General features: G+C 38.1%; 1 protein-coding gene across 3 annotated transcripts in view; it reads left to right on the forward strand.

Annotated features, from left to right (window-relative positions):
* The window catches only part of MED12L (mediator complex subunit 12L), a gene marked incomplete at both ends in the record, with an annotated part of 372,007 nt that overhangs the window by 24,537 nt on the left and 322,654 nt on the right, over positions 1-24,816 (forward strand). For all 3 annotated transcript variants that reach the window (XM_084232379.1, XM_084232380.1, XM_084232381.1), the window contains 3 exons: positions 2,842-2,946; positions 8,816-9,007; positions 19,394-19,553. In XM_084232379.1, the coding sequence (XP_084088505.1) occupies positions 2,842-2,946; positions 8,816-9,007; positions 19,394-19,553 (457 nt within the window). The remainder of the gene's footprint in view (positions 1-2,841; positions 2,947-8,815; positions 9,008-19,393; positions 19,554-24,816) is intronic.

A 24,816-nucleotide genomic window follows, 5' to 3' on the forward strand; every position in this document is an offset into this window, starting at 1 on the left:
TTTTAAAGATTTATTTATTTATTTATACGAGCACTGGGTATAGTCAGAATTGCGGGAGGGTGAGAGAATTCACCAGAGCCAGAGCGGGGAGGAGAACAGGCAGAGTGATGAAATACACTGCTGAGGGGAGCAGCGGGCGTGGCAGGAGAGGTCTGTGGCGCCATGCAGGACCCTGGCCCGGTAGTCGGGGATCGAACCAGCGCTGCAGAGGCTGCAGGCAGCTTCGCAGCCCAGTGCTCAACTGCTGCACCACCAGGGGAGGCCCTTGTTCTGATTCTTAATGCTGCCTAATGACATTTAGTATCCTGTTTTCCCAAATTGGGGTCTACAGAAACCCTTATTTCACAGAGAATATTTTCCCTTAAAAGGTGATTATTACAATCTGGAGTTTGAGAAACACTGCCTAAGCAACAATAGTAAACACCCTGGAATTCGAATCTTAACCAACTGATGGTGTGAATTCTTGTCATTGACTTTTACCCATTTTAGAAACTAGGAAATTAACCATTAAGGTGACAAGTTTTGATTGTGATTTTTTAAATTATTTATATATATATATTTAAAGATTTATTTATTTATATATACAAGCACTGGGTACAGTCAGAAGTGCAGGAGGGTGAGAGAATTCACCAGAGCCAGAGCCGGGAGCAGAGCAGGCAGAAGGACCGAAGTACACTGCTGAGGGGAGCAGCGGGCGGCAGGAGAGGTCTGCGTGCCATGTGGGACCCTCCTTCGGTGGCTGGGGAGCAGCCGGGGATCGAACCGGCGCTGCAGAGGCCGCGGGCAGCTTCGCAACCCAGCGCTCAACCGCTGCGCCACCGGGGAGGCCCTGATTGTGATATTTTGAGCTTTTACTTCTTTTCGTTTAATTTTTCTAGGAGACTGATGAAAGGTTTTGTATCAGTAAATCTTAAACAGAAGTTTCAAGCTTGTTGTTTGCTTCCTGAACCAAATGAGAACTTGTCGCCTTGGTATTTTTATTCATTATGGGTTTAAGGGACATTGAAGGACTGAAAGAGAAAACTTTTATGTACTTGTATCCTTCCAGGAACTATGGATTTTCTTCCATATTACTTCAGGCCAGTGGTTAATAGTCAAATAACAACAAGCAGCTAACTGTGAGTGGATATTAGAGTAGAAAGTGAAGCAGCATCCAATGGAACTGTTCCTGAAAGCCTCACACATATCTTTTTGTTTAAGTCAGGGTGTATTTTTACTAAAACATATGCTATTATTCAGTTAATGTTTCTTGTAATACTCTGATGGTAAATCAGGTAAAAATTCAATTTTTTAATCTTATTTTCCTCATAATGCCATTTGTCTCCTTAATTTCTTAGACTCTTTGCATATAGAAATTTCAGTAGCATTCTTGCTTTATTAAATTGACTGATACCTTTCTGAGTTAAAGTATGCATTTATTATGTAGTTTTGCCCTACAATTATTAATTTGGAAGTGTGGGAGCAGTTTGAGATTTCTCCTGATACCTAAATACACCTCATTTTCTGTGTGGTTGACAATTTCAGTGACCTGTGCTTTGAGGAGACTAGATTACCACAGAACTAAGATTCCTGCAACTGGGTCTTTTGAAAGCCTGCCAAAAAACACCACCAAGGTATCAGGTGGAACACACACAATTAAGTAAAGTTAACTTGACAGATCTCCAGTAGACCTCAATCCTTAGCCAAGGTGAACTTTCAAGTATTTATGTATTGCAAACTATTTTGTCCTGGGTCTTCCTGCCTAATCATAGCCGTGATTTTGATCAGTTGACTCTTTTCACTTTACTCATACAGCAATTGTTTATGAAGAGTAAGTATATGTTCTTATTCTTGTGCTATGACTGTGTGTGCTGTCATTAGTCACCACTTCTTGGCTTGGAGCGAGGGGAGCAGTGGCAGTTTAATTTATTCAAACCTTTCCCTTGTATTCTTTTAATTCTGTGTTTTAGGAATTTCAAGGCAAGGTCTTTTTTTTTTTTTTTTTTCTTTTCCTCTTTTAAGTCTTGGAATGTTTATGAAGTGTTATGACCTTGGTAAGGAAAGTTTTCTATATCTAGTAGGAGAGCTTTCAAAGGAGAGTGTGAGTTATAGCTATGTATTTTCTTCCTGACATTTGTACTTTGGTGCATAGTGTCATGGAAATGTCTCTCCCTGGTCTAGGGTTGAGAAGACAGTATTTCAATGCTGGCTTGGTGCAGTTACTAATTTAGTGAGTGTCATTCTTCTACTTTGTAAATGGGCATGAAAATGTACCTTTGCCATCTACCTCAGAACTGGTAAAGATCAAGTGAACCAAGATTTATGAAAGAACTTTGCAAGCTCTCCACTTCCCTTCAGTTGCAGGCATCATGTTCTGTGGTTATCAAGAAGCTTGTACCTATGATCCTTCATTTCTGTCTTAGCTTTCTGTGTCTTTGGGTAAACTGAGTCAGTCAGTTTTCTTGAACATAGAATAGGGATGAGAAAGGGAGGGTCAACTTATGGGCTCTCTAGAAATAATTCTGGTTTTAAAATTTTATTATTTTATGTTTCTCTCTGTGTTGTAGTTTTGCTTTCTTTTCTTTTTCCAAATTTTCAAGCTTACAGGAAAAAGTAGTATAAAAAATACCTGCAGACCCTGCATCTATAGAGTCAACAGTTGTAAATATTTTGCCACATTTTACTGTCTCTATCGCTGTACATTTAAACTTCAAATTCTGCTTTCTTTTGTTGGTGTGCATTCAACAAATTCTCTTTTACAGAGTATGGCGAAGCTAATGATTATTCGGGTTGCTATATGCTAGGTTAAGTTGGAGCCATTGTATCCCTCTTACTAATCAATATGTATTTTTTTTAAAACAGGACGAACTCACGGCTGTGAACGTTAAGCAAGGCTTCAACAATCAGCCAGCATTTACTGGTGACGAACATGGCTCAGCCAGAAATATTGTAATTAACCCATCCAAGGTAATGCTAATTGTCTTGTTTCCGCAAACTTTCACAAAAGTGCATATATTTGACATCTTGGAGAGTTCAAGTTGACAAATTAGTGTTGTTTAAACCACAGTTGATGTTCAGAATTCACCCAAATATCCCCTGTGCTGTGCTGCTCCAGGATGTGGCCGCAGCACGTGCATCACTGTTGTCACATACCTGGTCCACCTGGTGTAGTCTTGGGCCTGCCTTCTTGCTTTGTTGTTGTTGTTGTTGTTTTAGTTAAAATCTAATGTATTGTAACATGAAGTATTCTTTTTTTTAAAATGAATTAGATTTGATTAAATATGGTTCATATTTGTTTGATGCTTACAGGCATCGGTCTTTTATTTGGATATTTTGTTTTTATTTTTAATTTTATTTTTCTATTTCCCATACAATTGCAACCTCCTTATTTTGACCCCGATCCCTCCTCCCCCCACCCCCACCCCACATAGTGTGTCTGGTTCATAGTTGTTCGTTGATTTTGATTTTTTTCTTTCTTATAGTTATTCTTTTTCCTGGTCCCTTATTTAGGTTGTCTAGATTCCTGCTATGAGTGAGACCATCTGGTATTTTTTTTTTTCTTTTTGACTTACTTTGCTGAGCATGATCCCTTCCACCTCCATCCATGTTGCTCCAAATGGCATGTGTTTATCTTTTTTGATTGCTGAGTAATATTCCATTGTGTATATGTACCACATCTTCTGGATCCAGTCATCTGTTCTTGGGCATTTGGGTTGTTTCCAAAGCTTAGCTGCTATAAACATAGGGGTGCAGGTGCCCTTTGGAATTAATGTTTCTGTGTTCTCTGGGTAAATACCTAGGAGTGGAATTGCTGGATCATATGGAAGCTCTATCTTTAGTAGGTTGAGGAATCTCCACACAGCTTTCCATAGTGGTTGGACCAGTTTGCACTCCCACCAGCAGTGCAGGAGAGTTCCTTTTTCTCCACATCCTCGCCAACAATTGTTGTTGCTAGTTTTTTTTTAATATGTGCCATTCTCACTGGTGTGAGATGGTATCTCATTGTAGTTTTGATTTGCATTTCCCTGATTGCAAGTGATGTTGAATATTTTTTCATATGCCTGTTGGCCATTTGTATTTCCTCTTTGGAGAAGTTTCTTTTTTGCTTTTCTGCCCATTTTTGGCTGGATTATTTTCTTTGTTTTTGTTGAGTCTCATCAGCTCTTTGTAGATTTTTGTGAACAGTCCTTTATCATTAGTGTTGTGTGCAAAAATTTTCTCCCAGTCGGTGCGGTTTCTCTTGTTTTGGATATTGCCTCTTTTGCTATACAGAAGCTCTTTAATTTGATGTAGTCCCAGCTGTTTATCTTTGCCTTCACTATCACTGCTTTGGGTGATGTGTCTGTAAAGATGTCTTTAAGGTGCTTGTCATGTAGTGTTTTTTCCTTCTATATATTTTATGGTTTCAGGTCTTATGTCTAGTTCTCTAATACATTTTGAGTTAGTTTTTGTGCATGGTGTGAGGTAGTAGCCAAGTTTCATTCTTTTGCCATGTAGTGACCCAGTTTTCCCAGCACCATTTATTGAACAAACTTTCTTTGCTCCAATGCATATTCTTTGCTCCTTTGTCAAAGATTAGCTGACCATAAATCTGTGGGTTTATTTCTGGGTTTTCTATTTGGTTCCATTGGTCCATGTGTCTGTTCTGGTTCCAGTACCATGCAGTTTTGATGATTATGGCTTTGTAGTATAATTTGAAATCTGGGAGAGTGATGCCTCCATTCCCTTCTTTTTTCTTTCAGGAGGGTTTTGGCTATTAGGAGTTTTTGGTGGCTCCATATGAATTTCATCAATATTTTTTCTATTTCTTCAAAGCATGAGATTGAAATTTTAATTGGAATAGCATTGAATCTGTAGATTGCTTTTGGTAGGATGGCCATTTTGATAATGTTAATTCTTCCGATCCATGAGCAGGGGATATCTTTCCATTTCTTTGTGTCTACTTCTGTTTCTTTTAACAGTGTTTCATATTTTTCTTTGTATAGGTCCTTTACTTCTTTTGTTAGATTTATTCCCAAGTATTTGATTTTTTTTTGTTTCAAAAATCAAAGTGGTTTTCTTGATTTCTTCTTCAGATTTATGTTTGTGTATAGGAAGGCTACTGTTTTTTGCACGTTGATTTTGTATCCTGCCACTTTACTAAACTGATTGCTTAGTTTAATTACCTTTTCTGTGGAGTTTTTGGGGTTCTCTATGTATATTATCATATCGTCCACAAATAGTGGTAGTTTGACTTCTTCCTTGCCTATTTGGATTCTTTGTATGTCTTTCTCTTGTCTTATTCCTCTGGCTAGGACTTCCAATAGTATGTTGAAAAGCAGTGGTGAGAGTGGACATCTTTGCCTTGTTTCAGATCTTAATGGGAATGCTTTCAGCTTTTCACCATTGAGAATGATATTGGCTGTGGGCTTGTCATATATGACCTTTATGATTTTGAGGTATGTTCCTTGTATCCCAAGAATTTCAAGGGCCTTTATCATAAATGGGTGTTGTACTTTGTCGAATGCTTTCTCAGCATCTATGGATATTATTATATGGTTTTTATTTTTCTTTTTGTTGATGTGTTGGATTGCATTGATTGATTTTCGGATGTTGAACCATCCTTGTGTCCCTGGAATAAATCCTACTTGGTCGTGGTGAATTATCTTATGGATGCATTGCGGATTCTTTTGGCATGGATTTTCTTGAGGATTTTTGCATCAGTGTTCATTAGGGAGATTGGCCTGTAGTTTTCTTTTTTTGTGCTGTCTTTGTTGGGTTTTGCTATTAGTGTAATGTTGGCTTTGTAGAATGTATTTGTTAGTATTCCTTCTTTTTCAATGTTTTGAAGGAGTTTGTGTAGGATAGGCACTAATTTACTGTTGAACGTTTGTTTGAATTCATTTCTGAAGCCGTCTGGGCCTGGGCTTTTGTTTTTGGGGAGTGCATTATTCCTGCTTCAGTTTCACTGCTTGTAATTGGTCTGTTTAGTTCTATTTCTTCTTTGTCCAGCTTTGAATGATTATATCATTGGAGGAATTTGTCCATCTCTTCTAGGTTGTTGAATTTGTTTGCATATAAGTGTTCATAGTAATCTCTGATTATTCTTTTGATTACTATTGAGTCTGTTGTGATTTCTCCTCTTTCATTTATAATCCGATTTATATGCTTTTTCTCCCATTTTTTATTTTGAGCCTGGCTAGAGGTTTGTCTATTTTGTTTATTTTTCAAAGAACCAACTTTTGGTTTCATAGATCTTTTTGATTTTTTTAAATTTCTAATTCATTTGTTTCTGCTTTATTTTTTATTATTTCCTTTCTTCTACTGGCTTTAGGGTTTTTTGTTCTTTTTCTAGTTCTTTGAGATGTGAGATTAGGTTGTTTGTTTGAGTTCTTTCTTGTTTGTTGATGTGAGCCGGTATTGCTGTATATTTTCCTCTTATTACTGCTTTTGCTGCATCCCATTCATTCTGGAAAGTGGTGTTCTCCTTGTCATTCAACTCAGAGTATTTTGTAATTTCTTCTTTGATCTCCTCATTAGTCCAGTGGTCTTCCAGTAGTGTGGATTTCAATCTCCATGAAGTGGGAGGGTTCCTTGTTTTCTTTTCATGATTTATTTCTAGCTTGATGCCTTTATGATCAGATAAGATAATTGGAATTATTTTGATTTTCATGTATCTGTTGATGTTTGTCTTGTGGCCCAGTATGTGATTGATTCTAGAGAATGATCCATGTGCACTTGAGAAAATTGTGTACTCGGATTTTTTTGGGTGCAGTGTCCTATAGATATCTGTGTTGCTGTGCTCTCTCTCTTACAGTTCCCTCCCTCTCTATTTTCTCAGTTCCAACAGGGAATCAGCTAGTTGGTGATTTAGTTCTGGTCATGAGTTGGCGCCAGAGACCCGTACTTGCTACCTGTGCTTTTTCCCAGTGTTCTCTGAGTAGTGGAAGTGGTGCGGACGGGAGCACCTCAACACAGGGACTCTTATTCAAGCCAGGTGCTTTGTCTGCCCCGTTTTCACTAGGTGTTGTGCCTGCAGCTGTATGAATCCCAGGCCTTGAATTCTTCACTCTAGGTCTCAGTTCTAGGGCTATCAGATCCAAAACGTTGGCTGTCACTCTGTGCAGTGCCTGCTGCTATGGCGCGTTCCACGCCTGGGATCCTGTGCTTGGCTCTCAGTTCCAGCATGGGGTCTTGCTCCCGCTTTATTTTCCTCCTTACCCCTGTTTGCATGGCCCACCCTCTTTCAGCACCTGAGGGTGTTTTTGGGATCCTGGTTTCCAAGTATAGGGTGTTGGTGATATTTTTCTGGTCGCTAGGTGGCGCCAGAGATCTTTCCTAGTGTCCTTCGGGAACTTTTTTTTTTACCCTGTGGGTCGGGGAAACAGAGTGAGAGTGTCGTCGAGCGCCTCAATGGCGTGGGGATGCTGTGTCTTCTCTGTGCCCCACCGTCATGGGGATCCCACTCCCTGAAATTCGTGTCCCGGGTCTCAGTTCCAAAGCCCTCAGGTCCAGGACGCAGGCTGTATACGAGTTCAGTATCTGCAGAAATGGTGCCTTTTGTGCCCAGCTCCCGTGTCTGGGCGCCTGATTTCTGGTTATTCAGTGAGGGACATTCACCTCAATGAGGGCTCCCGTGTGTCTCCCCTCAAGCCTAGGTTGCAGGCACCGGGACCTGGGCAGCCGAGATCCTCATATGCTTTACAAGTGCGCTGCTTTTCTGCACAAGCTTACCTGCTGGCCTTGGGCTATTTGTAGGTCTCCTGGGAGTCTTTGTTTTTCTCTCACAGACTTTTTTGAAATTGTGCATCATCATTCACAATGGTCAGGGAATCCCAATTCATGTAAAAAGAAAAAACAAAAAGTTGTATCAGCTTTTCACCTTGGTTGATAAACGTGGCTAGTTACTTATAACTGAACTCTAATCTATAGGCCACTTATTTTTGATCCATGAACATTAACTAAGGTAGTGATAGTTATTCTGCCTCACCAAGGTAGGCATAGGTTGCCACTCTATTTACCGTATTGAAGGTGTTTATTAGAAATGGTTGCTTGCATCATATTAAAGAATTCTAGGGATTGAAATGTGAGACTTCGATAGGATTTTTGAAAATTCAAATATGAATTCACTGAAAGATATTACCTTATCTCTGTCCATTTCATTCTTGTCCCCTTCTCCTTCCTTTGTTCTCTTTTAAATTGATTCAAACAGAAATGATGCCATAATTTACAGATTCTCTTTTACTACTTTGCACCATCCGCAGCACCAGCTTTCTCTTGAAACACTTGTACTCATGAAATTGGGAGTCCAGTCCAAAAACGTTGAATACTTAATTGAACCTTTTGTAATTTGTCACTTAATAAATTAAATTTCTCTAGACTTTCAAACAAAGCACCAATTGTAAATAACAGGAGTTTCCTTTCTAAAATAATATGGTGTTAATATGAGCCAAGAAAATAAATGATTCATGTATAATTGCTAGGTTTTCTGTTCTTGTATGCAGCACCTCTTAGGAAAAATAATCACTTTGAATAGGTATGTAGTCTGACAAGGAGAAAGTATAACTGAAGATTCAGGCAGAATCCATTCTCTTGTAACTTATTGAGGATGTAATTAATTTCATATTCCCAGAGATTCTCAAAGGCTCTTCTTTTTCCCTTCAGGTACTTGTAAAGAGTGGAACAGAGGTGCACTAGTTTAGTTTAAGGAACTCACAATGCTTGTGACTTATTGTCATGTTATTTTCTGATGGGCTGTTTGAAGATTTTTTAATTAAAACAGTAAAAATAAAACACTAATACATTACTAAAATATTTGGTCATTGTTTTCTATGTTTTTTCCCTCCTGTTTCTGCAGATTGGAGCTTATTTCAGCAGCATATTAGCTGAGAAATTAAAGCTTAATACTTTCCAGGACACCGGAAAGAAGAAACCACAAGTTAATGCTAAAGATAATTATTGGCTGGTCACTGCTCGATCCCAGAGTGCAATTCATAGTTGGTTCTCTGACTTAGCAGGAAATAAACCACTTGCCATTTTGGCAAAAAAGGTATTAAGTATTTTTTCTGTCATTTTAATTCTGCTTTTAAAGAAATGAACATATTTGAGATAACGTGCAGATATATTTCTTTTCCCCAATTCTCTCCAAAACTCTAAACCTAACTGACAGGTGTGCTGTGCATTTGCTGTTTCCCCCTTTTTTTTTTGATGTTGTGTGGTGACTAGGACAATGAGAAATCTAAACAAGAACCAGTTTATGTGAGCAGTAGGTAGGCAGTAAATCTTCATTTATTTCTATTACATTTTCAGTTTTCTTAGGCAAGGATGTCCAATGTGTTATAAAAGTTCTCACTTTGATGTTATGTCCTTGTCTTTAAAAGTAATTATCCAGACGCTTTAAGCTTAATCTCTCCTAATAAACAAGATAAAGATAGTGATTCTGTGTGTGCTTGAAACATTTCACTGAAAAAGTGTTAGAGCAAAATGGAAATGTTTGTCCATAGCTCCCAGTTTTTTTGTGGGGAGGAGTTGAGTGGGTGGGTTCTTTTAAAAAATCTTTGTCTTTAATTACTTCCTCAGTGGGAAGTAATCATGGTTTCAGTAGTCTTATAATTCAAATAATACAGATGTCTTTGAAATTTAGATGAGAGCTAGAAATCTCCCTTGAAGTCTTGATCTCTAACTTCTTGCCATACCTTGTAAATAATCCTACTGGTCTTTGCTCGTCTCCTGAAACATTTTAGTTTTAGAACTATCCATCTTCTGTTGCTGATAGTAGTAGGTTTTCATTAGCCACTTGGTGCAGGCCCTGTTTAGAGGAGAGGTCCTTTGTGCTTGTTGTTTTTCTAAATCAACTCTGTGAAAATAATGCCTTTTTGTAGCTCCCATTGGCTTTATGTTATCCCGGTGTCATAGTATTGTGTTGCCTTTCATAGGTTTCAGTAGTTAAAGGCAATTGAGATCTTTGAAAAGCACAGTAGTCCCTATAACCACCCCTAGACACTCAGTAAGTGTTTCTGTCTCAATAGACTGAACTGTGAAGCTTATCTTTTCTGTGGTGAACATTTACTTTGTGGGCCCAATATGGCGTATGAATTGCTTCTTTTTTTTTTTTTTCCCTATGAATTGCTTCTTAATGTATAAAACTGAACAAGCATCCTTTGATATTTGGTGGATTTCTAGCAATAGTTACTACCATCCATATTGGTTATTACCTTCACTGCAGTGTAGCTAGCTGGACTTCATTCTTTTTCAGGTTTTCCTTTTTTTATAAGCTTTTAGAATGGTTTTTGGGATATTTTCTGAAAGTGAATTGATGTCTTTGCTTTAAGGGTATAGGACATAATGTACAGAAACTTGAGTCAGTGTAAACGTCTTTTAGGTGCGAGCTGAATTATGGTGTGGTATATTAGCCATTGTTCTTCTCTCTTTACTAGGAGCTGCCTCTGGCCAAGTCAGGTGTTCCTCAGGTAAGCCCTGATGATCATTCTTTGCAGAGTTAAAGATGTTTTCTTTATAAAACTTTAGAATTGAACTATGGACTAGTCATTTCTTGGACATTTCAACAGTCTCTTCCCTCGCAGCACATCCTCAGCATATTATTGGCTTGAGATGGCAAAAATTCTTTTAGAGTTGGGCAAAAGATTGCATTCTATACATGTTATTCATACTAGAAAATTCAACTATTTCTTCCTCAATTTTTGGTATTCATCTGTGAGGTGACTTAATGCAGAAAAATTTATTCTAGCTAAGATCCTGAGTCATCATCCAGCTCTGATTGAAAGTTGAAAATAGTTTTCTGTATGGGTGGATCAGGTTTCTGGACCTGGTTTTCAGTTGCTATAAAGCTCCAAGGACTCCCAAGTATTTAGCTACAGGGGAGATCAGCACTGTCTGTTAGGAACTTTCAACTCAATCACAATTGTAGCTGGATTTGGAAAAGTACAGTACTGGCCTTGTGGATTACCCTTGTAGTTCTTGAGAACTTCACTAGGGACTACATGTTCACATCAGGTGACTTTGATTAATATGACCTATGATATTTCTTTTTTCTATACCTCTGCTTAGCAAACAGAATGCTGATGATAGTGCGCATCCAATGAGAAAGATGATACAAAGGGAACCCTTTTATGGATAGAAAACTCATCACATGCTAGGTGTCTCAGTTTTCTTTTGGGACTTTGATATAGTTCTGGCTTGATTCAGAAACCATGTGGCTGCCTCGTGATTACCTAGGTTTAGCTTCAAGTTTGAGTCAGATGGTTTCTTTAATGAAAATGAAGTCCATCACTGGACGGATGTCATACTTGAATCAGTGTAAACATTTTTTCCTTCTTGAGTTAGCCTATAAATTTGACAAGACCATCAACATATGTCTTCTTCATTAGTTTAATAACCTTCACGTATGTTCTTCTGATTTCTAAACCCCTTGATTTGAGTCAGTCATTTCTCTTAGGATTTTGCCAGTAGGGTCAATGAGGTGTACCTTGTGTTGTTAATGTAAGACCTGTGGCTCAGTTTTGTTTGCCATCACTTGCTAGGTGACATTTCATCTAGACATTTCACATTTTCAAAGTGATATTTTTTCTCCTGTCAATTGCTATTCAGAAGAAATTCTTTAGACATCTGTGGAAGATACTACTAGTAATGTGTGTTTGTTTTTTTTTTTTTTTGAGACAATAACTTTATGTTTTTGCATTTGCCTCTCTTTTGGCGCTTAGTTTTCTAATCTTTTGGTATGTCTGACTGAGAGGTGCAACCTGACCTTGACAGCCCAAATTTAGCCCGTTGGTACCATACTTAATGTTCTAGTGAAAAGCAGCAAGCCAGTTCTTGAACTGAACATTTGTGCTTTTCTCATCCCCAACTTAAGTCTGTAAGCCCCTGGAGCCTTGTGCTCCATTAAAGATGTGCCTTGTAAGCTAAATTTTCAGGATATTTTCTTGTTAAATATGTAACACTGTGGACAGAGGAAGCCTTACAAGTTTGGTCCATGTGACTTTTATCTCCCTTTTAGCTATGGTTGTGCTGTGTAGTTGCCTGTGTTGTGGGGGTTATGTCCTATATTCAGAAATTAAGGGAGGACCTGTACATGATCAAAAGATTTATTTTTACTTGCCCGTAAAATGTAATATATGTACACACTGCATCTAATTGTCATACCAGACAGCTTCTACTTCAACATGGGAGCAACTTGGTGTTTCCTTGGTAAGGAAAGGTGAAATAGCTTGTTTGAAAGGGCCATGTATCTCTGTTCTTTGTGCCAAGTATGTGAATAATCATTAGTAAATATGTTGCAAAAATTCACTAAATGAGGATTTGTCTAAATGAAAGAAAAATGCCATCTGTGCTGGGTGAGAAATAAGGACAAGCAGAAGCCTCAAGACTTCCTGAGAGATTCTTCTAGTTTCCACCCAGACTAGTGAAGAACCTGACCAGTGAGAGTGAGGAACAGCCATGTCTGTAGGTTGCTCCCCACCTACATCAGCTGGGTCCCAAAGCAAATAACAGCAAGAAGGAAAAAACCCAGCAAACAGCAACATGGGTCTTTAAGAGAATAGTACAACAAATCTCTAGAACTCAATATCAAAAACATGGAAAACATTTTTCCTATCAGATACAGAGTTTAAAATTACAGTGATAAGGAAATTCAAAGAAATGGAAGAAAATTCATAATAGCAAATGTCCTTAGAAATAAAATCAGTGAACTAAAGACAGAAAATTCAGCTGTATGTAAGATGAAAATGGAGTTTCAGGATTTAAAAAGTGAAATATAGGAGATAAAAAATTCAGGAGAAAGTTACAGAAGTAGAATTGATCAAATGGAAAAATGAGTGAGTGTACTTGAAAATGCAAATGTACGAAGAACCGAGGTAGAGAAGGAAAGAGAAATGAAGTAAAAAACTGAAGAATCACTCCAAGAATTACTCAGTTCCTTGAGGAAAGGCAATATAAGGATAATGGAAAAACCCAGATGGGGAAGAGAGAGAAAGAACAGAAAATGTATTTAAATAGATAATGGAGGAAAACTTCCCAAACCTCGTGGAGGGACTAATCCAGGAAGCTAAAGGAACCCTGGCATACCTAGACAAAAGGAGATCTATATAAAGACATACAGCCATGAAACTTCTAAGGGTTCAGGACAGAGAAAGAGTTTTGAAACTGGCAAGGGAAAAGAAGCAGAAAATAAAGGTACCAATCAGGCTAATATCAGACTTCTCCGAAGAAACTCTATGGACAGAGAGCAAGTGGAATGAGGTGTTTCAGACACTTAAAAACTGCCAGCCAATACTCTATTTTGAAAGACTTTACTTCAGATATGACACAAATAAAGGCCTTTTCAAACATAGAGAAACGCAAGGATTTGACAAACACTAAGCCACCCCTCCAAGACATATTGAAAGGAGCTTATACATCTAAACCAAAGATAGAAACATACACAAAGAACTGAATAAGAAAATAAGTTCATCCACAAAAATTAAGTATAAAATGACAGCAACAGACTATCACATATCAATAATTACTCTAAATGGAAATGGACTGAACTCGCCTAATTCAAAGACACAATCTGGTTGGATCTAGAAACAGAATCCGACTTTCTGTAGTCTCCAGAAGACACACCTAACCCCCCAAAACAAAGAGGCCCAAAGTAATGGTTGGAAAACAATCTTTCAAACAAATAAAATCAAAAAGAAGGCTGATTCAGCCATAACTAAAAAAAGAAAAGATTTCCAATTGAAAAGTTAATGAGATAGGTATGGACGTTATGTAATGATTAAAGGAACAATACATCAGGAAGACATAATAGTAATCAGTGTATACTCACCAAGTGAAGGAACACATAAATATATTAGGCGGGCCTCCCCTGGTGGCACACCAGTTGAGCACTGGGCTGTGAAGCTGCCCACAGCCTTTGCAGCGCCAGTTTGATCCCTGGCCACCTGCGAGGGTCCCACGTGGCACAACAGACCTCCCCTGCTGCGCCTGCTGCTCCCCTCAGCAGTGTATTTCATCAGTCTGCCTGTTCTGTTCCCCACTCTGGCTCTGATGAATTCTCTCACCCTCCCACGCTTCTAACTTGTATAAATAAATAAATAAATCTTAAAAAAAAATTAGGCAGCTACTATCAACTCTGAAAATAGACACTGACAAGAACACATTTGTGGTAGGAGACTCTGAATACCCCATTGTCACCAATACATAGATCGCCCAGACAGAAAATAAACAGTGACACAATCACATTAAATAGGGAATTGGACCTCAAGGACCTAATAGACATTTACAGAGTACTGCACCCCCAAAAAAGCAGAATACACATTTTTCTTAAGTGCATATCCTTCAGAATAGACCACATTTTAGGACACAGAAAAATACCAACACGTTCATGAAGATTGAAATACCTAGGATCTTCTCAGATCATAAAGGTGTCAATCTAGAATCAACTATCAACAGAAAGCAGGGAAATCCTTTAATACATGGAGATTGACTAACCCACTCCTGAAATACTGCTGAATTAATGAAGAAATGAAAGAAGAAATCAGAAAATACCTTGAGAGAAATGATAACTAGTACGCAACTATCCAAACACACAATACAGCAAAAGTAGTACTAAGAGGGAAATATATAACAATACAGGCCTACATCAGGAAACAAGAAAGAGCTCAAATAAATAACCTTCTTTCTCAACATGAGGAATTAGAACAAGAACAAATCCAACACCCAGTAGAAGAACAGAAGTAGTAGAAATTAAAGCAGAACTAAATGAAAAGGACATGAAAAAGACAGTTCAAAATAAGCAGCAAAACCTAAAGCCAGGTCTCTGAAAAAATAAAAATAGACAAATCTCTAGCAAGGCTCACCAATAAAATAAAGGCGAAATCTCAAATAGGATCAAAAATGAAAGAAGAAATTACAACAGCTGCTACAGAAATTTAGATGATAATTATAGAACATCTGTACACTAACGTATCCTGAACAAACCTATCACCAGCAAGGAAATTGGAACACTAATCTAAACTCTTCCAAAAAAACAAGTCAGATGGCTTCAAAAGTGAATTCTATCAAACCCTTAACGATGAACTAATATACCTGTCTTGCACATCCAGAAAGTTGAAAAAGAAGGAATACTTGCAAATACAATTTTTGAGGCCAACCAAAGTATGAAAATATCAAAACCAAAAAAAGACAATACACAGACCAATTTCCTTAATGAACACAGATGCAAAAATCATTAATAAAATCCTAGCAAACCGAATCCAACAATGCATTAAAAGGATCATACGCCATGACCAAGTGGGAGTCATGCCAGGAACACAAGAGTGGTTTAACACCTGGAACTCAGTTGACTAATCTACCACATCAACATAAAGAAAAACCATTTGATCATACATATCAGTACATGCTAGTAAAAACTTTTGATAAGATCCACCATCCATTTATAATGAAAACTCTTAAAAAAATGGAGATATGGAATATACCTTAACATAATAAAAGCCATTTACAACAAACCCACAGCTAATGTCATTCTCAATGGTGAAGTACTAAAAGCTTTTCCACTAAGATCTGGTACAAGACAAGGATGTCCACTGTCATTATTGCTACTCAGCATAGTACTGGAAATCTTTGCTAGAGCAATTAGGTAAGAGAAATATATAAAATAAATCCAAATTGGGAAGAAAGTAGTAAAGCTATCTTTATTTGTAGATGACATGATAATATACATAGAGAACCCTCAGTATTCCACAGAAAAACTAAATGAAATAGTTTAGCAAAGTGGCAGTGTATAAAATCAACACATAATAATTAGTTGCCTTCTGATGAATTGCCTTTCTCAAACAATGAGAAAGAAGCAGAAAAAAAATTAAGAATGTTATCCCATTTGTAATCACAACATAAAAAATGAAGTACCTAGGAGTAAACCTAACAATGGAGGTAAAGATCTATACAAAGAAAACTCTAAGGCATTGCTGAAAGAAATAGAAGAAGACACAAAAAAATGAAAAACTATCTCCTGCTGATGGTTTGGAAGAATGAATATTTTCAAAGTGACTGTCCTACCCAAACCAGTATACAGAATCAGTGTAGTTACATTAAATATATCAATGGCATTTTTCAAAGAACTGAAACAAACACTACTGAAATTCATATGAAATCACAAAATAGCAAAAGCAATAGCATCGCAAATAGCAAAAGCAATTCTGACAAAAAGAAAGAATAAAGGTATTGGACTTCCTGGTCTCAAAATATATTACAAAGCCATAATAATTAAAACAGCCTGATAATAGAACAAAAACAGACACACAGATTAATGGAATAGAATTGAGAGCTGAGTAATAAACTCACATTTATATGGACAGTTAATCTATGACAAAGGAGCCAAGAACATACACTGGAACAAGGATAGTTTCTTTAATAAATGCTGTTGGGAAAACTGGACAGTTGCATGCAAAATAATGAAACTACACTACTGTTTCACACAATACACAAAAGTCAGTTCAGACTGGATCAAAGATTGGATGTAAGATCTGAACCACAATATACATAGAAGAAAGCATAGGCAAACCATTTCATTGCATAAGCTTTAGTGGTGTCTTTAGGGATGCATTCCTCAATAGCAAGGAAAACAAAAGACAGCATTAACAACTGGGTCTGCATCAAGCTAAAAAGCTTCTGCACAGGGAAAGACACCATAACTAAAATGAAAAGATACCCTACTGAATAGGAGAAAATATTTGCATACCATATATCTGACAAGGGATTGCTATCAGTGATATCAAAGATCTCTTTTATAAAAGTCTACAAAACAAAATAACCCAATAAATGGGTGGAAACTAAATGGACAATTCAGCAAAGAAGGCATACAGACTGCATACCTGCACATGTGAAAAGATGGTCACCAGTACTTACCCTCAAGGTAATACAAATCAAGACCACAATGAGATACCATCTCATACTGTGAGAATGACCCATGTTGAAAAGATCAGAAAAAAAAAAACAAGTGCTATTGAGGATGGGGAGAAAAGGGACCCTCCTTCACTAGTGGTGGGAATGCAGACTCGTCCAGCCCTTATGAAAAGGAGTGTGGAGGTGTTTCACAGCATTAAAATAGATCTGCCATGTGATCCAGATCCACTCCTAGGCATCTACTTTGAAAAGTTGAAAACACTAATTCAAAAGTAACGTTGTACTTCCGTATCTGTTGCAGCACTATTTACTATAGCTAAATTGTGGAAGCAACCTAAGTGCTCCAAAACAGATGAGTGGATCAAGAAGTTATAGTATGTATACACAATGGGATATTATGCATTCATCGAAAAAGATAAACTCATGCCTTTTTTGGCAACATAATTAAAGCTGCAAGGGATGACTCTAAATGAAATAAGTGAGGGCCTCCCCGTGGTGCAGGGGGTTATGCACAGCACTGTGAAGCTGTCTGCAGCCTCTGTAGCACGAGTTCAATCCCAGGCCCGCCAGGGAGGTGACCCACATGGTGCGGCAGACCTCTCCTGTCTCACCTGCTGCTCCCTGCAGCAGTATATTCAGTCAGTCTGCCTGTTCTGCTCCCCACTCTGTCTCTGGTGAACCTCTCACTCCCCTCCACATCTGGCCTATACCCCAATTCTTGTGTGTATAAATAAATCTTTAAAAAAAATAAATGAAAGAAGTCAGAAGGAGAAAGATAAATACCATATGGTGTCAATAACATGTGGAATATAGAGTAACTAAACTAAGAGTCAGATTAAAAAGTGACCCTTGAAAGCTGACCACAGAGCTGAGGTGTCCAGAGGAGGGAGGGGAAAGAATGAAGAGGAAGGAAGCACAGTGGACTATGGTGGGGGAATATGGGTTATTTTGTGGTAGGTGCGCTACGGTGGTAATACCTGATGGGGGTAGCACAATATTGACTCAGTTAAAAATTAATTAAAAAAGAATAATGCCATATTACATGAATCAGCTGGTTTAACGTCTTGATTTATAACACAAAATCAAGCACAAATATGCTTTTGAGCAGAGACCAGAATGCTGATGTCCATTGTTACGGTGTCCAGGATCCTTTTAGGAGAGGGTCAAAACTTTGGCTTGAAAACACTTTGGCCTGGGGAAGTCTTTGGAACTGTCAACAAAATTAAAATTCTTGTAGTTTTGATAAGTCAGTCTTTTACTTTAATTTTCTAACCAATCAATGAAGTGGCCAGGATTGGTATGATCATGGTCCATAAATGAAGCACCTTGGTAGGAATGCAGACTGGTCTAGCCCTTATGGAAAGACTTATTTCTGACTTATTTCATTTACAGAATGATGCAATTAATCAGACAGACTGGTACTTGTGCCTGGGTGAGGGTATGCTCGCCTCTTGCTCTTACTGTTCCCAACCTGATGCCTCAGCCAACACACTTTTTGTTCACTGTTTTATATATTCAAACATTGGGTAGATTATATATAGGGGAGCAGGCTGTCCCTAGGATATTTGTGAGGCATTCTAAAAGAGTGGATTAACTCTTTCAAACCGTTCAGTAGCACATTGGGATACTAATTTGGTAAATAGTACCTTTGCGGTGTGGAAGAAATAACTACTTCAAGTGTCTATTTTGAACTAGTGAATTAATTACTTAGTTTTTTCCAGCTCAATGTTTGTTAGATTAACTGATACGTCAGTTTAGCCTTTTTAATGTTTTGTACTAACGGTACTTTGAGATTCTTTCTGTAAATTGTTATCCTTTGCAACATGACAGACAGAAAGCTTTATATAAAATAGTGGGTTTTTTTTTTTAAGATTTATTTATTTATTTATATGAGCACTGGGTACAGTCAGAAGCGCGGGAGGGTGAGAGAATTTACCAGAGCCAGAGCGGGGAACAGAACAGGCAGACTGAGGAAACAATGCTGAGGGGAGCAGCGGGCGTGCCAGGAGAGGTCTGCGTACCATGTGGGACCCTCACAGGCGGCCTGGGATCAAACCTGCACTGTAGAGGCTGCAGACAGCCCCACAGCCCAGCACTCAACTGCTGCGCCACTGGGGAGGCCCTAAAGTAGTGTTTATTAATAAAATGCAGAGTGGGGATGTTTTTTCACTTGATCTGCCCCTTCCAATTTTGAGAGAAACTCTTCGGAAGACTGTCATGGAATTATTTTGTTGCTATAATGATAGTCTTCAGCATCTGAGAATTTGAAATTTTTTTTTATAACTAAGAAATGCAGCATTGATAAAATTGTGTTGCTAATGTGCTAAACATAGTTCTGATTGTTTTCTCTTAAAGAAAATTTGCTTAAAGTGTTTCCTTTAATGAAAAAAACTGAACATACTGTTAGAAAAGCTATCACAACTGTCCTTTCCTATACCTAGAAGGTAATGTATAGCCTCTGTTGCTTCCCTTTTAGTTTGGCTTAACAATGAACATAATATGTGATTATTACAAATATGTTATTTCCTTTTAGGTTCCCATCCTTAGTAAAAAAGAAGATGTTTTTGCTTATTTAGCTAAATATTCAGTGCCAATGGTTCGAGCAACATGGCTGATCAAGATGACTTGTGCCTATTACTCTGCTATTTCTGAGGCAAAAATTAAGAAACGACAGGCTACTGATCCCAATTTGGGTAAGTGAGATAATTATGATAGATTTTACACTTCCTTATTGGTTGATAATTGTTGCTGGCATCATTTTTACCTATCGTAGTCAGACAAGTACTGAGAAGGTCCATGGTGAGGTGAAAATCACTTACGTTGTGATCATGGGGGCTAGAATTTGTTCTCTCCCAGCACCAGACTCCTGTTCCATCAGTGAATCCTATTAATTTTACCCACAAATATGTCCCGGATGCTTCTCACCACCAGTAACTGAAATGTTGGCTGTTGTCATCTCTTGGGTGAATCAGTGGCAGCCACTTTATCAGTCTCTGCTTTTATTTACATCTTACATTATAATCTTCATATAATAGTCATGGTGATCTCTAAACCTCAACACATTTTGTCCTTGTTTTATAAATTGACAGTCACTTCCTATTATAATTAGAATAATGATCGAGAGTTTCCTCTGGCCATTGAGGCTGTGATTTGTCTCTCTTCCTAAGATGTTCTGATCGTGCTGCCTGCTTCTTATCCTGCTCACCTGCCACACTCCATTTTTTTCCTGCATGCCTGCCTTCCCTCCCCTGTTACTTTTTGGGATATTTGCATGCTTCCTTTTTGCTGAGGCTTTGTGTCATTCACACATACACACATACACACATACACACACACACACGCACGCACGCCAATTCATAAATGGTTTTTCTTAAATGAACTGAAGGGAGACTTTTTTTTTACTCAAGAGTCTTCACTCTATTGGTGACCAGACAGTGATTCCTTGAGGTGGTGCTGAAGCACCTTTTATAAAAATGTCTGATGTTCCTTTAGAAAAGTGTGTAGAGAACTAGATATAAATTTCTCCATTTAAAGATTCAGTTTACAAATATGTGATTCATGAAATTGAAGATAGACTTAAGCTTTCACAGGGGTGAACACAACTATAAAATTGAGGAGGAGGGGCAGAATGTGTGATTGTCCTCAGAGCCAGGCAGCATCCAGACCACTGGAGGTGGGTGTGACAGGGTGTGATGGGATGCTGATGAACTGGAGAGTAGGGGAGACTTAAATTTTTAACAAAACAACATGGTTTTTGCTGCCTCTTTTGAGTGAAATGTGATCTTGTCTGTTAAAACAAACAAGCAAAAATGAACTGTACTTAAAAAAATTCCAGACTGCATTGTGTATATATGTAAATGTCTAGGGTGTAGTCTCTGCATGTAGTCTTTTGTTAACTTTGTGCTTTTGGTTTTAATATTTTTCATCAGCTTGTCATTTTGCTGGGGAAAAAACAACAACAACTATCTTTTTACTACCAAAGTAATCCATTCTTTTTACAAAAACTTCAAATGTTACTGAAGTAGGTGCAATACAGTCCTCAAATTTCTCTTCTTTTTCCCTCATGTTTTCCCTCTTGAAGTTCCCTTCATTCAGTGTGTATAAAACATAAACATATATGCAGTTTTGTTTTATTTGTGAGTGCGTGTGTGTGTGTGTGTATAGTGTAGAGGTATTCATTAATTTAGTATTAATGTTAATTTGGTATTTATGAATACTTCTCTCCAGAAGTATTAATTACTTTTCCCTCTACTTTGATGACCGCTAGGCAACTGAAATCTAATGTATAGCAAATCAAAGTCATGATTTCTCACCATTCCTAACTTGTAACTTCCTCATACTTCTTCTTACTAAGTGTATTTGATGTCACTTGATGGGTTTATCTTTCTCTCAAAACTCTTATGTTCCATCCCTTAGCAGTCTAGCAGCTTTGCTTTCAAAGTACAGTCGGATTCTGACAACATACTTCTCTTTCAATGGCTGCTGTGCTGACCCAACCAGCACCACCATCTTTGCTACACTATTGCAGGCCTCTGGCTTATCTGTTTCTGTTCTGGCTCCTCAAATGACAACTTTGTATTTGTTAACCAGGGCAGTCCCTGTTAGAACTAAGTCACGGTGCACACCTACGCTCCCTCTCACTCAGATGTCTTCATCAGGGTGTGGACTCTGATGAGTGGTGCCACTCTCTCCCCTCATTCCCATCTTGAGATGTCCACATGGTCTGTCCCCTCCTGCACTACCATCTTAGCTCAGATGGCACTTCCTTAGGCCACTCCAGCCAAAACATCTCCCCATTACTCTGTTGTATTGTTCTGCTTCCTTTTTCTTCATGTTACATTTTAAGTGGCTGGTGATTTAAAGCAAAGTCTTAGTCTCTCCAGACACTGGTCTCCTCAACTGGGCTCCATACCGTAGTCCACATTACCTTTAATTGCCTTGTCTTTTTAAAATTTGGGACAGTCCATCAGTCTCTCTTTTCCTTTTTTCTTTACTTTGATATTTTTTGAAGGGGACAAGGATCAGTTATTTTTTTAGACTGTCCCATGATTTGCGTTTGTCCAGTTGCTTGTGATTAGATTTAGGTTATGTGCTTTGGGAGGGAATACCATGCATGTAATTCTGGTACATTGCATCACATAGTCCCACTATTGTGGTGATAACTTGGATCTTTTGGGTAAGGAGGTGTTTACCAGATTTCTCCACTGCAAAGTTGCTATTTTACCCTGTTTAAAATAACAGTATTTTAACATATATATATATATATATATATATTCAGTTCTTCGTGCTGTTCTTAGGTGTTTTCAAAATGCAAGTGTAATTTATATTGTACATATAATTTGTAATATATGAAAAGGGCACATGCTTTCAAATACATGACCTTGTTTTACTATCACTCTATTAAACTTGATATGTCTCTACTCTTTTTGTCTTCAGCATCTTCTTCAGTTTCCTTATGTAAATTATCCTCTGTATTTGGAAACATTTAGCTTCAGACACAGGCATAAGGTAACAAATGATAAAGCCAAACAAACACACACGTATTCATGTGTTAAATTGGATTAAATGGTAACACTTCAGAACTTTAAAATAGAGGTGAATTAGGGATCCTAGGAGGAAGAGATTATAAGTTCTTATTCTTTATACACTTCAGAACTTACCGTAGTAGATTCTGTGTTGTTCTGGCTTTGATAGTGATTAGATAATTCAGCAGTGATCTTTGGGATAAGATGAACTATTGTCACCCTCTCTGGTGATAGATATATGACTTCCCTTGTTTTGATGATTTTAGGATTTGTAAAGTGTTTTTTAGTCATAATGGCCTTTTTATTCCTTTGTAATAGAAACATGTTTTATCTTTAGTTCACATTCAGCATTGGAACCCAGCTAAAAGCACTACTGTTTGATTTGATTTGATTTTTTTTTTAAATTTATATATCCAGAATATTTTTTCCCTTACCTTGCAAATAATACTCTTTTTTTAAAAGATTTATTTATGCATGTAAGAGCTGGGGTACAGGCCAGAGGTGTGGGGGGTGGAGGGGTGAGAGGAGGATTCACCAGAGACAGAGTGGGGAGTAGAACAGGCTGACTGACTGAAACATACTGTTGAGGGGAGCAGCAGGCGCCACAGGAGAGGTTTGCTGCGTCATGTGGGCTGCTCCCTGGATGGCTGGGGGATGGAACTTGTGCTGCAGAGGCTGAGGAATTCTTAATAGTATTGTGCTCAACCCCTTGTGCCACCAGGGCGGCCCTACTGTTTGATTTTATTGATGAGAGTTTTTCCTACAGTCAGGTGGGCTAATAGTAACAAGGGAGTGGGACCCACTGTGTAAGGTCTTTCCACAGAGAAACACAGATTTTCTCACTATCATTATGCAGACTTACAGATCTAACCTGTGGATCAAGTGGGTTGTCTCTTTGGCCTACAGTCAGTAAAGACATACACAGGACAGTGTATCCCCAAAAGTAAGTGGAGAGAGAGGGACTTAAGTTTATGTAATTTCAAGGAGGACAAAGAAATACTTAGCTTGGACAAATTCTAACATCAGGGAAAAGATTTTGAAATAGAGATGAATTAGAGATCATTGGAGGAAGAGATTATAAATTGCTCATCCTTGTGAAACCTAAAAAATAAGCGCTAAGAATAGCTTGACATGATATTATTTAGATATAGGTGAGTTTTACAAATTTGAGGGAGAGAACACCAGATATAATACATATTTGGGTTTAGGTATTTTTTAGAGTTGAATTAACATTTGTCTTTAGGAGAATAGGAATCTTTAGCAGTTGGACTTGTTTTGATTCACCAGAGAAAAGTGTTTAAAATGAGCTGACCAATTCTGAAAAATAAAAGTTTTTAATTCAGACAGTTATAGAGTTAAGGTCTCTGAACAGGTTAGGAAAAATGAGTTGGTAGTAAATATCACCAAACTTTGTACATTTATTTGTAAGAATGTTTCCTTTGAGGAGTCATACTGTTGTCAAGCTAACTAATAACAACTATCCTGTCTATTGCCATACTGCCATCACTGTAACAGCATCTCTTGAGTTGTTAGAGATTCCCCTTGCCCCCCCATCGTTTGAGGGAGGATAGCAGTGCTCTCTGCCCATGCTATGAAACCATATTCTTGTCCATGGTGTTAAAATGATAGCAGTTTTAGACCCTCATGCTGTGTGTCCTGTTGGCTTGTGTGAGAACAGCCAGGTCCTCCAGGTCTGTTGGCCTTTCAGGGCCTGCCTCGCTGCCAAGATCACTGTGGTGTGCGGTGATGCCCCATTTCATTAGTAAACATTTGCAAGGTTCTGTGTGTATTCTGTCCATTTTCTAATTTATTATTTATGTACTCTGAGGTCTGCCTTCCCATTTCAAAGATGAGAACACAATGGGTGTGGGGGGTACCCGGGGCCACCCACATGAGACTCGGAGGCTTGTGCTGACACCACACTGGTTGGCTGAGACAGAACACCCTGTAGGTGTTCGCTGTTTGGGTAAAGAGTCTGTATCAAACCATCTAGAGAAGGAAGAAGATACTAACAGTGAAATAAATTAACTGTGGAAGGAGTCCCTCCAAGTCCAGGCAGATTCACAGAGGAAGTGAATTTGAGTATAGTTTTGGAAAAGAGGCATTTCCCAGGAGGCTGTAGCTGGCAATTTTTATGTGGGGAAAGGCATTTCTGGCAGAAGGATGGTGAAAGTGGAAAAATAGAATCTTCAAACAGTTTAACCTGTGGAGTACCAGGTTTTATTTATTTATTTATTTTTTTCAGCTCTCATGAGTTTTCAGCACAGCCAGGAATACAGTAATACGAGGTTTGTTAGAACGAAATGTGTGAGATCTGTCTGGTGGGTGATGGGGTGTGAAGAAAGGGGTTCTTATCACTATTGTTATGATACTTTCTCAGTTTCTTGTCTGCAAAGTGGGGATAACTGACATTACTAAGTTTGATATGAGC

This window comes from Talpa europaea, assembly GCF_964194135.1.
Source record: "Talpa europaea genome assembly, chromosome: 4".
Classification (NCBI taxonomy): domain Eukaryota; kingdom Metazoa; phylum Chordata; class Mammalia; order Eulipotyphla; family Talpidae; genus Talpa; species Talpa europaea.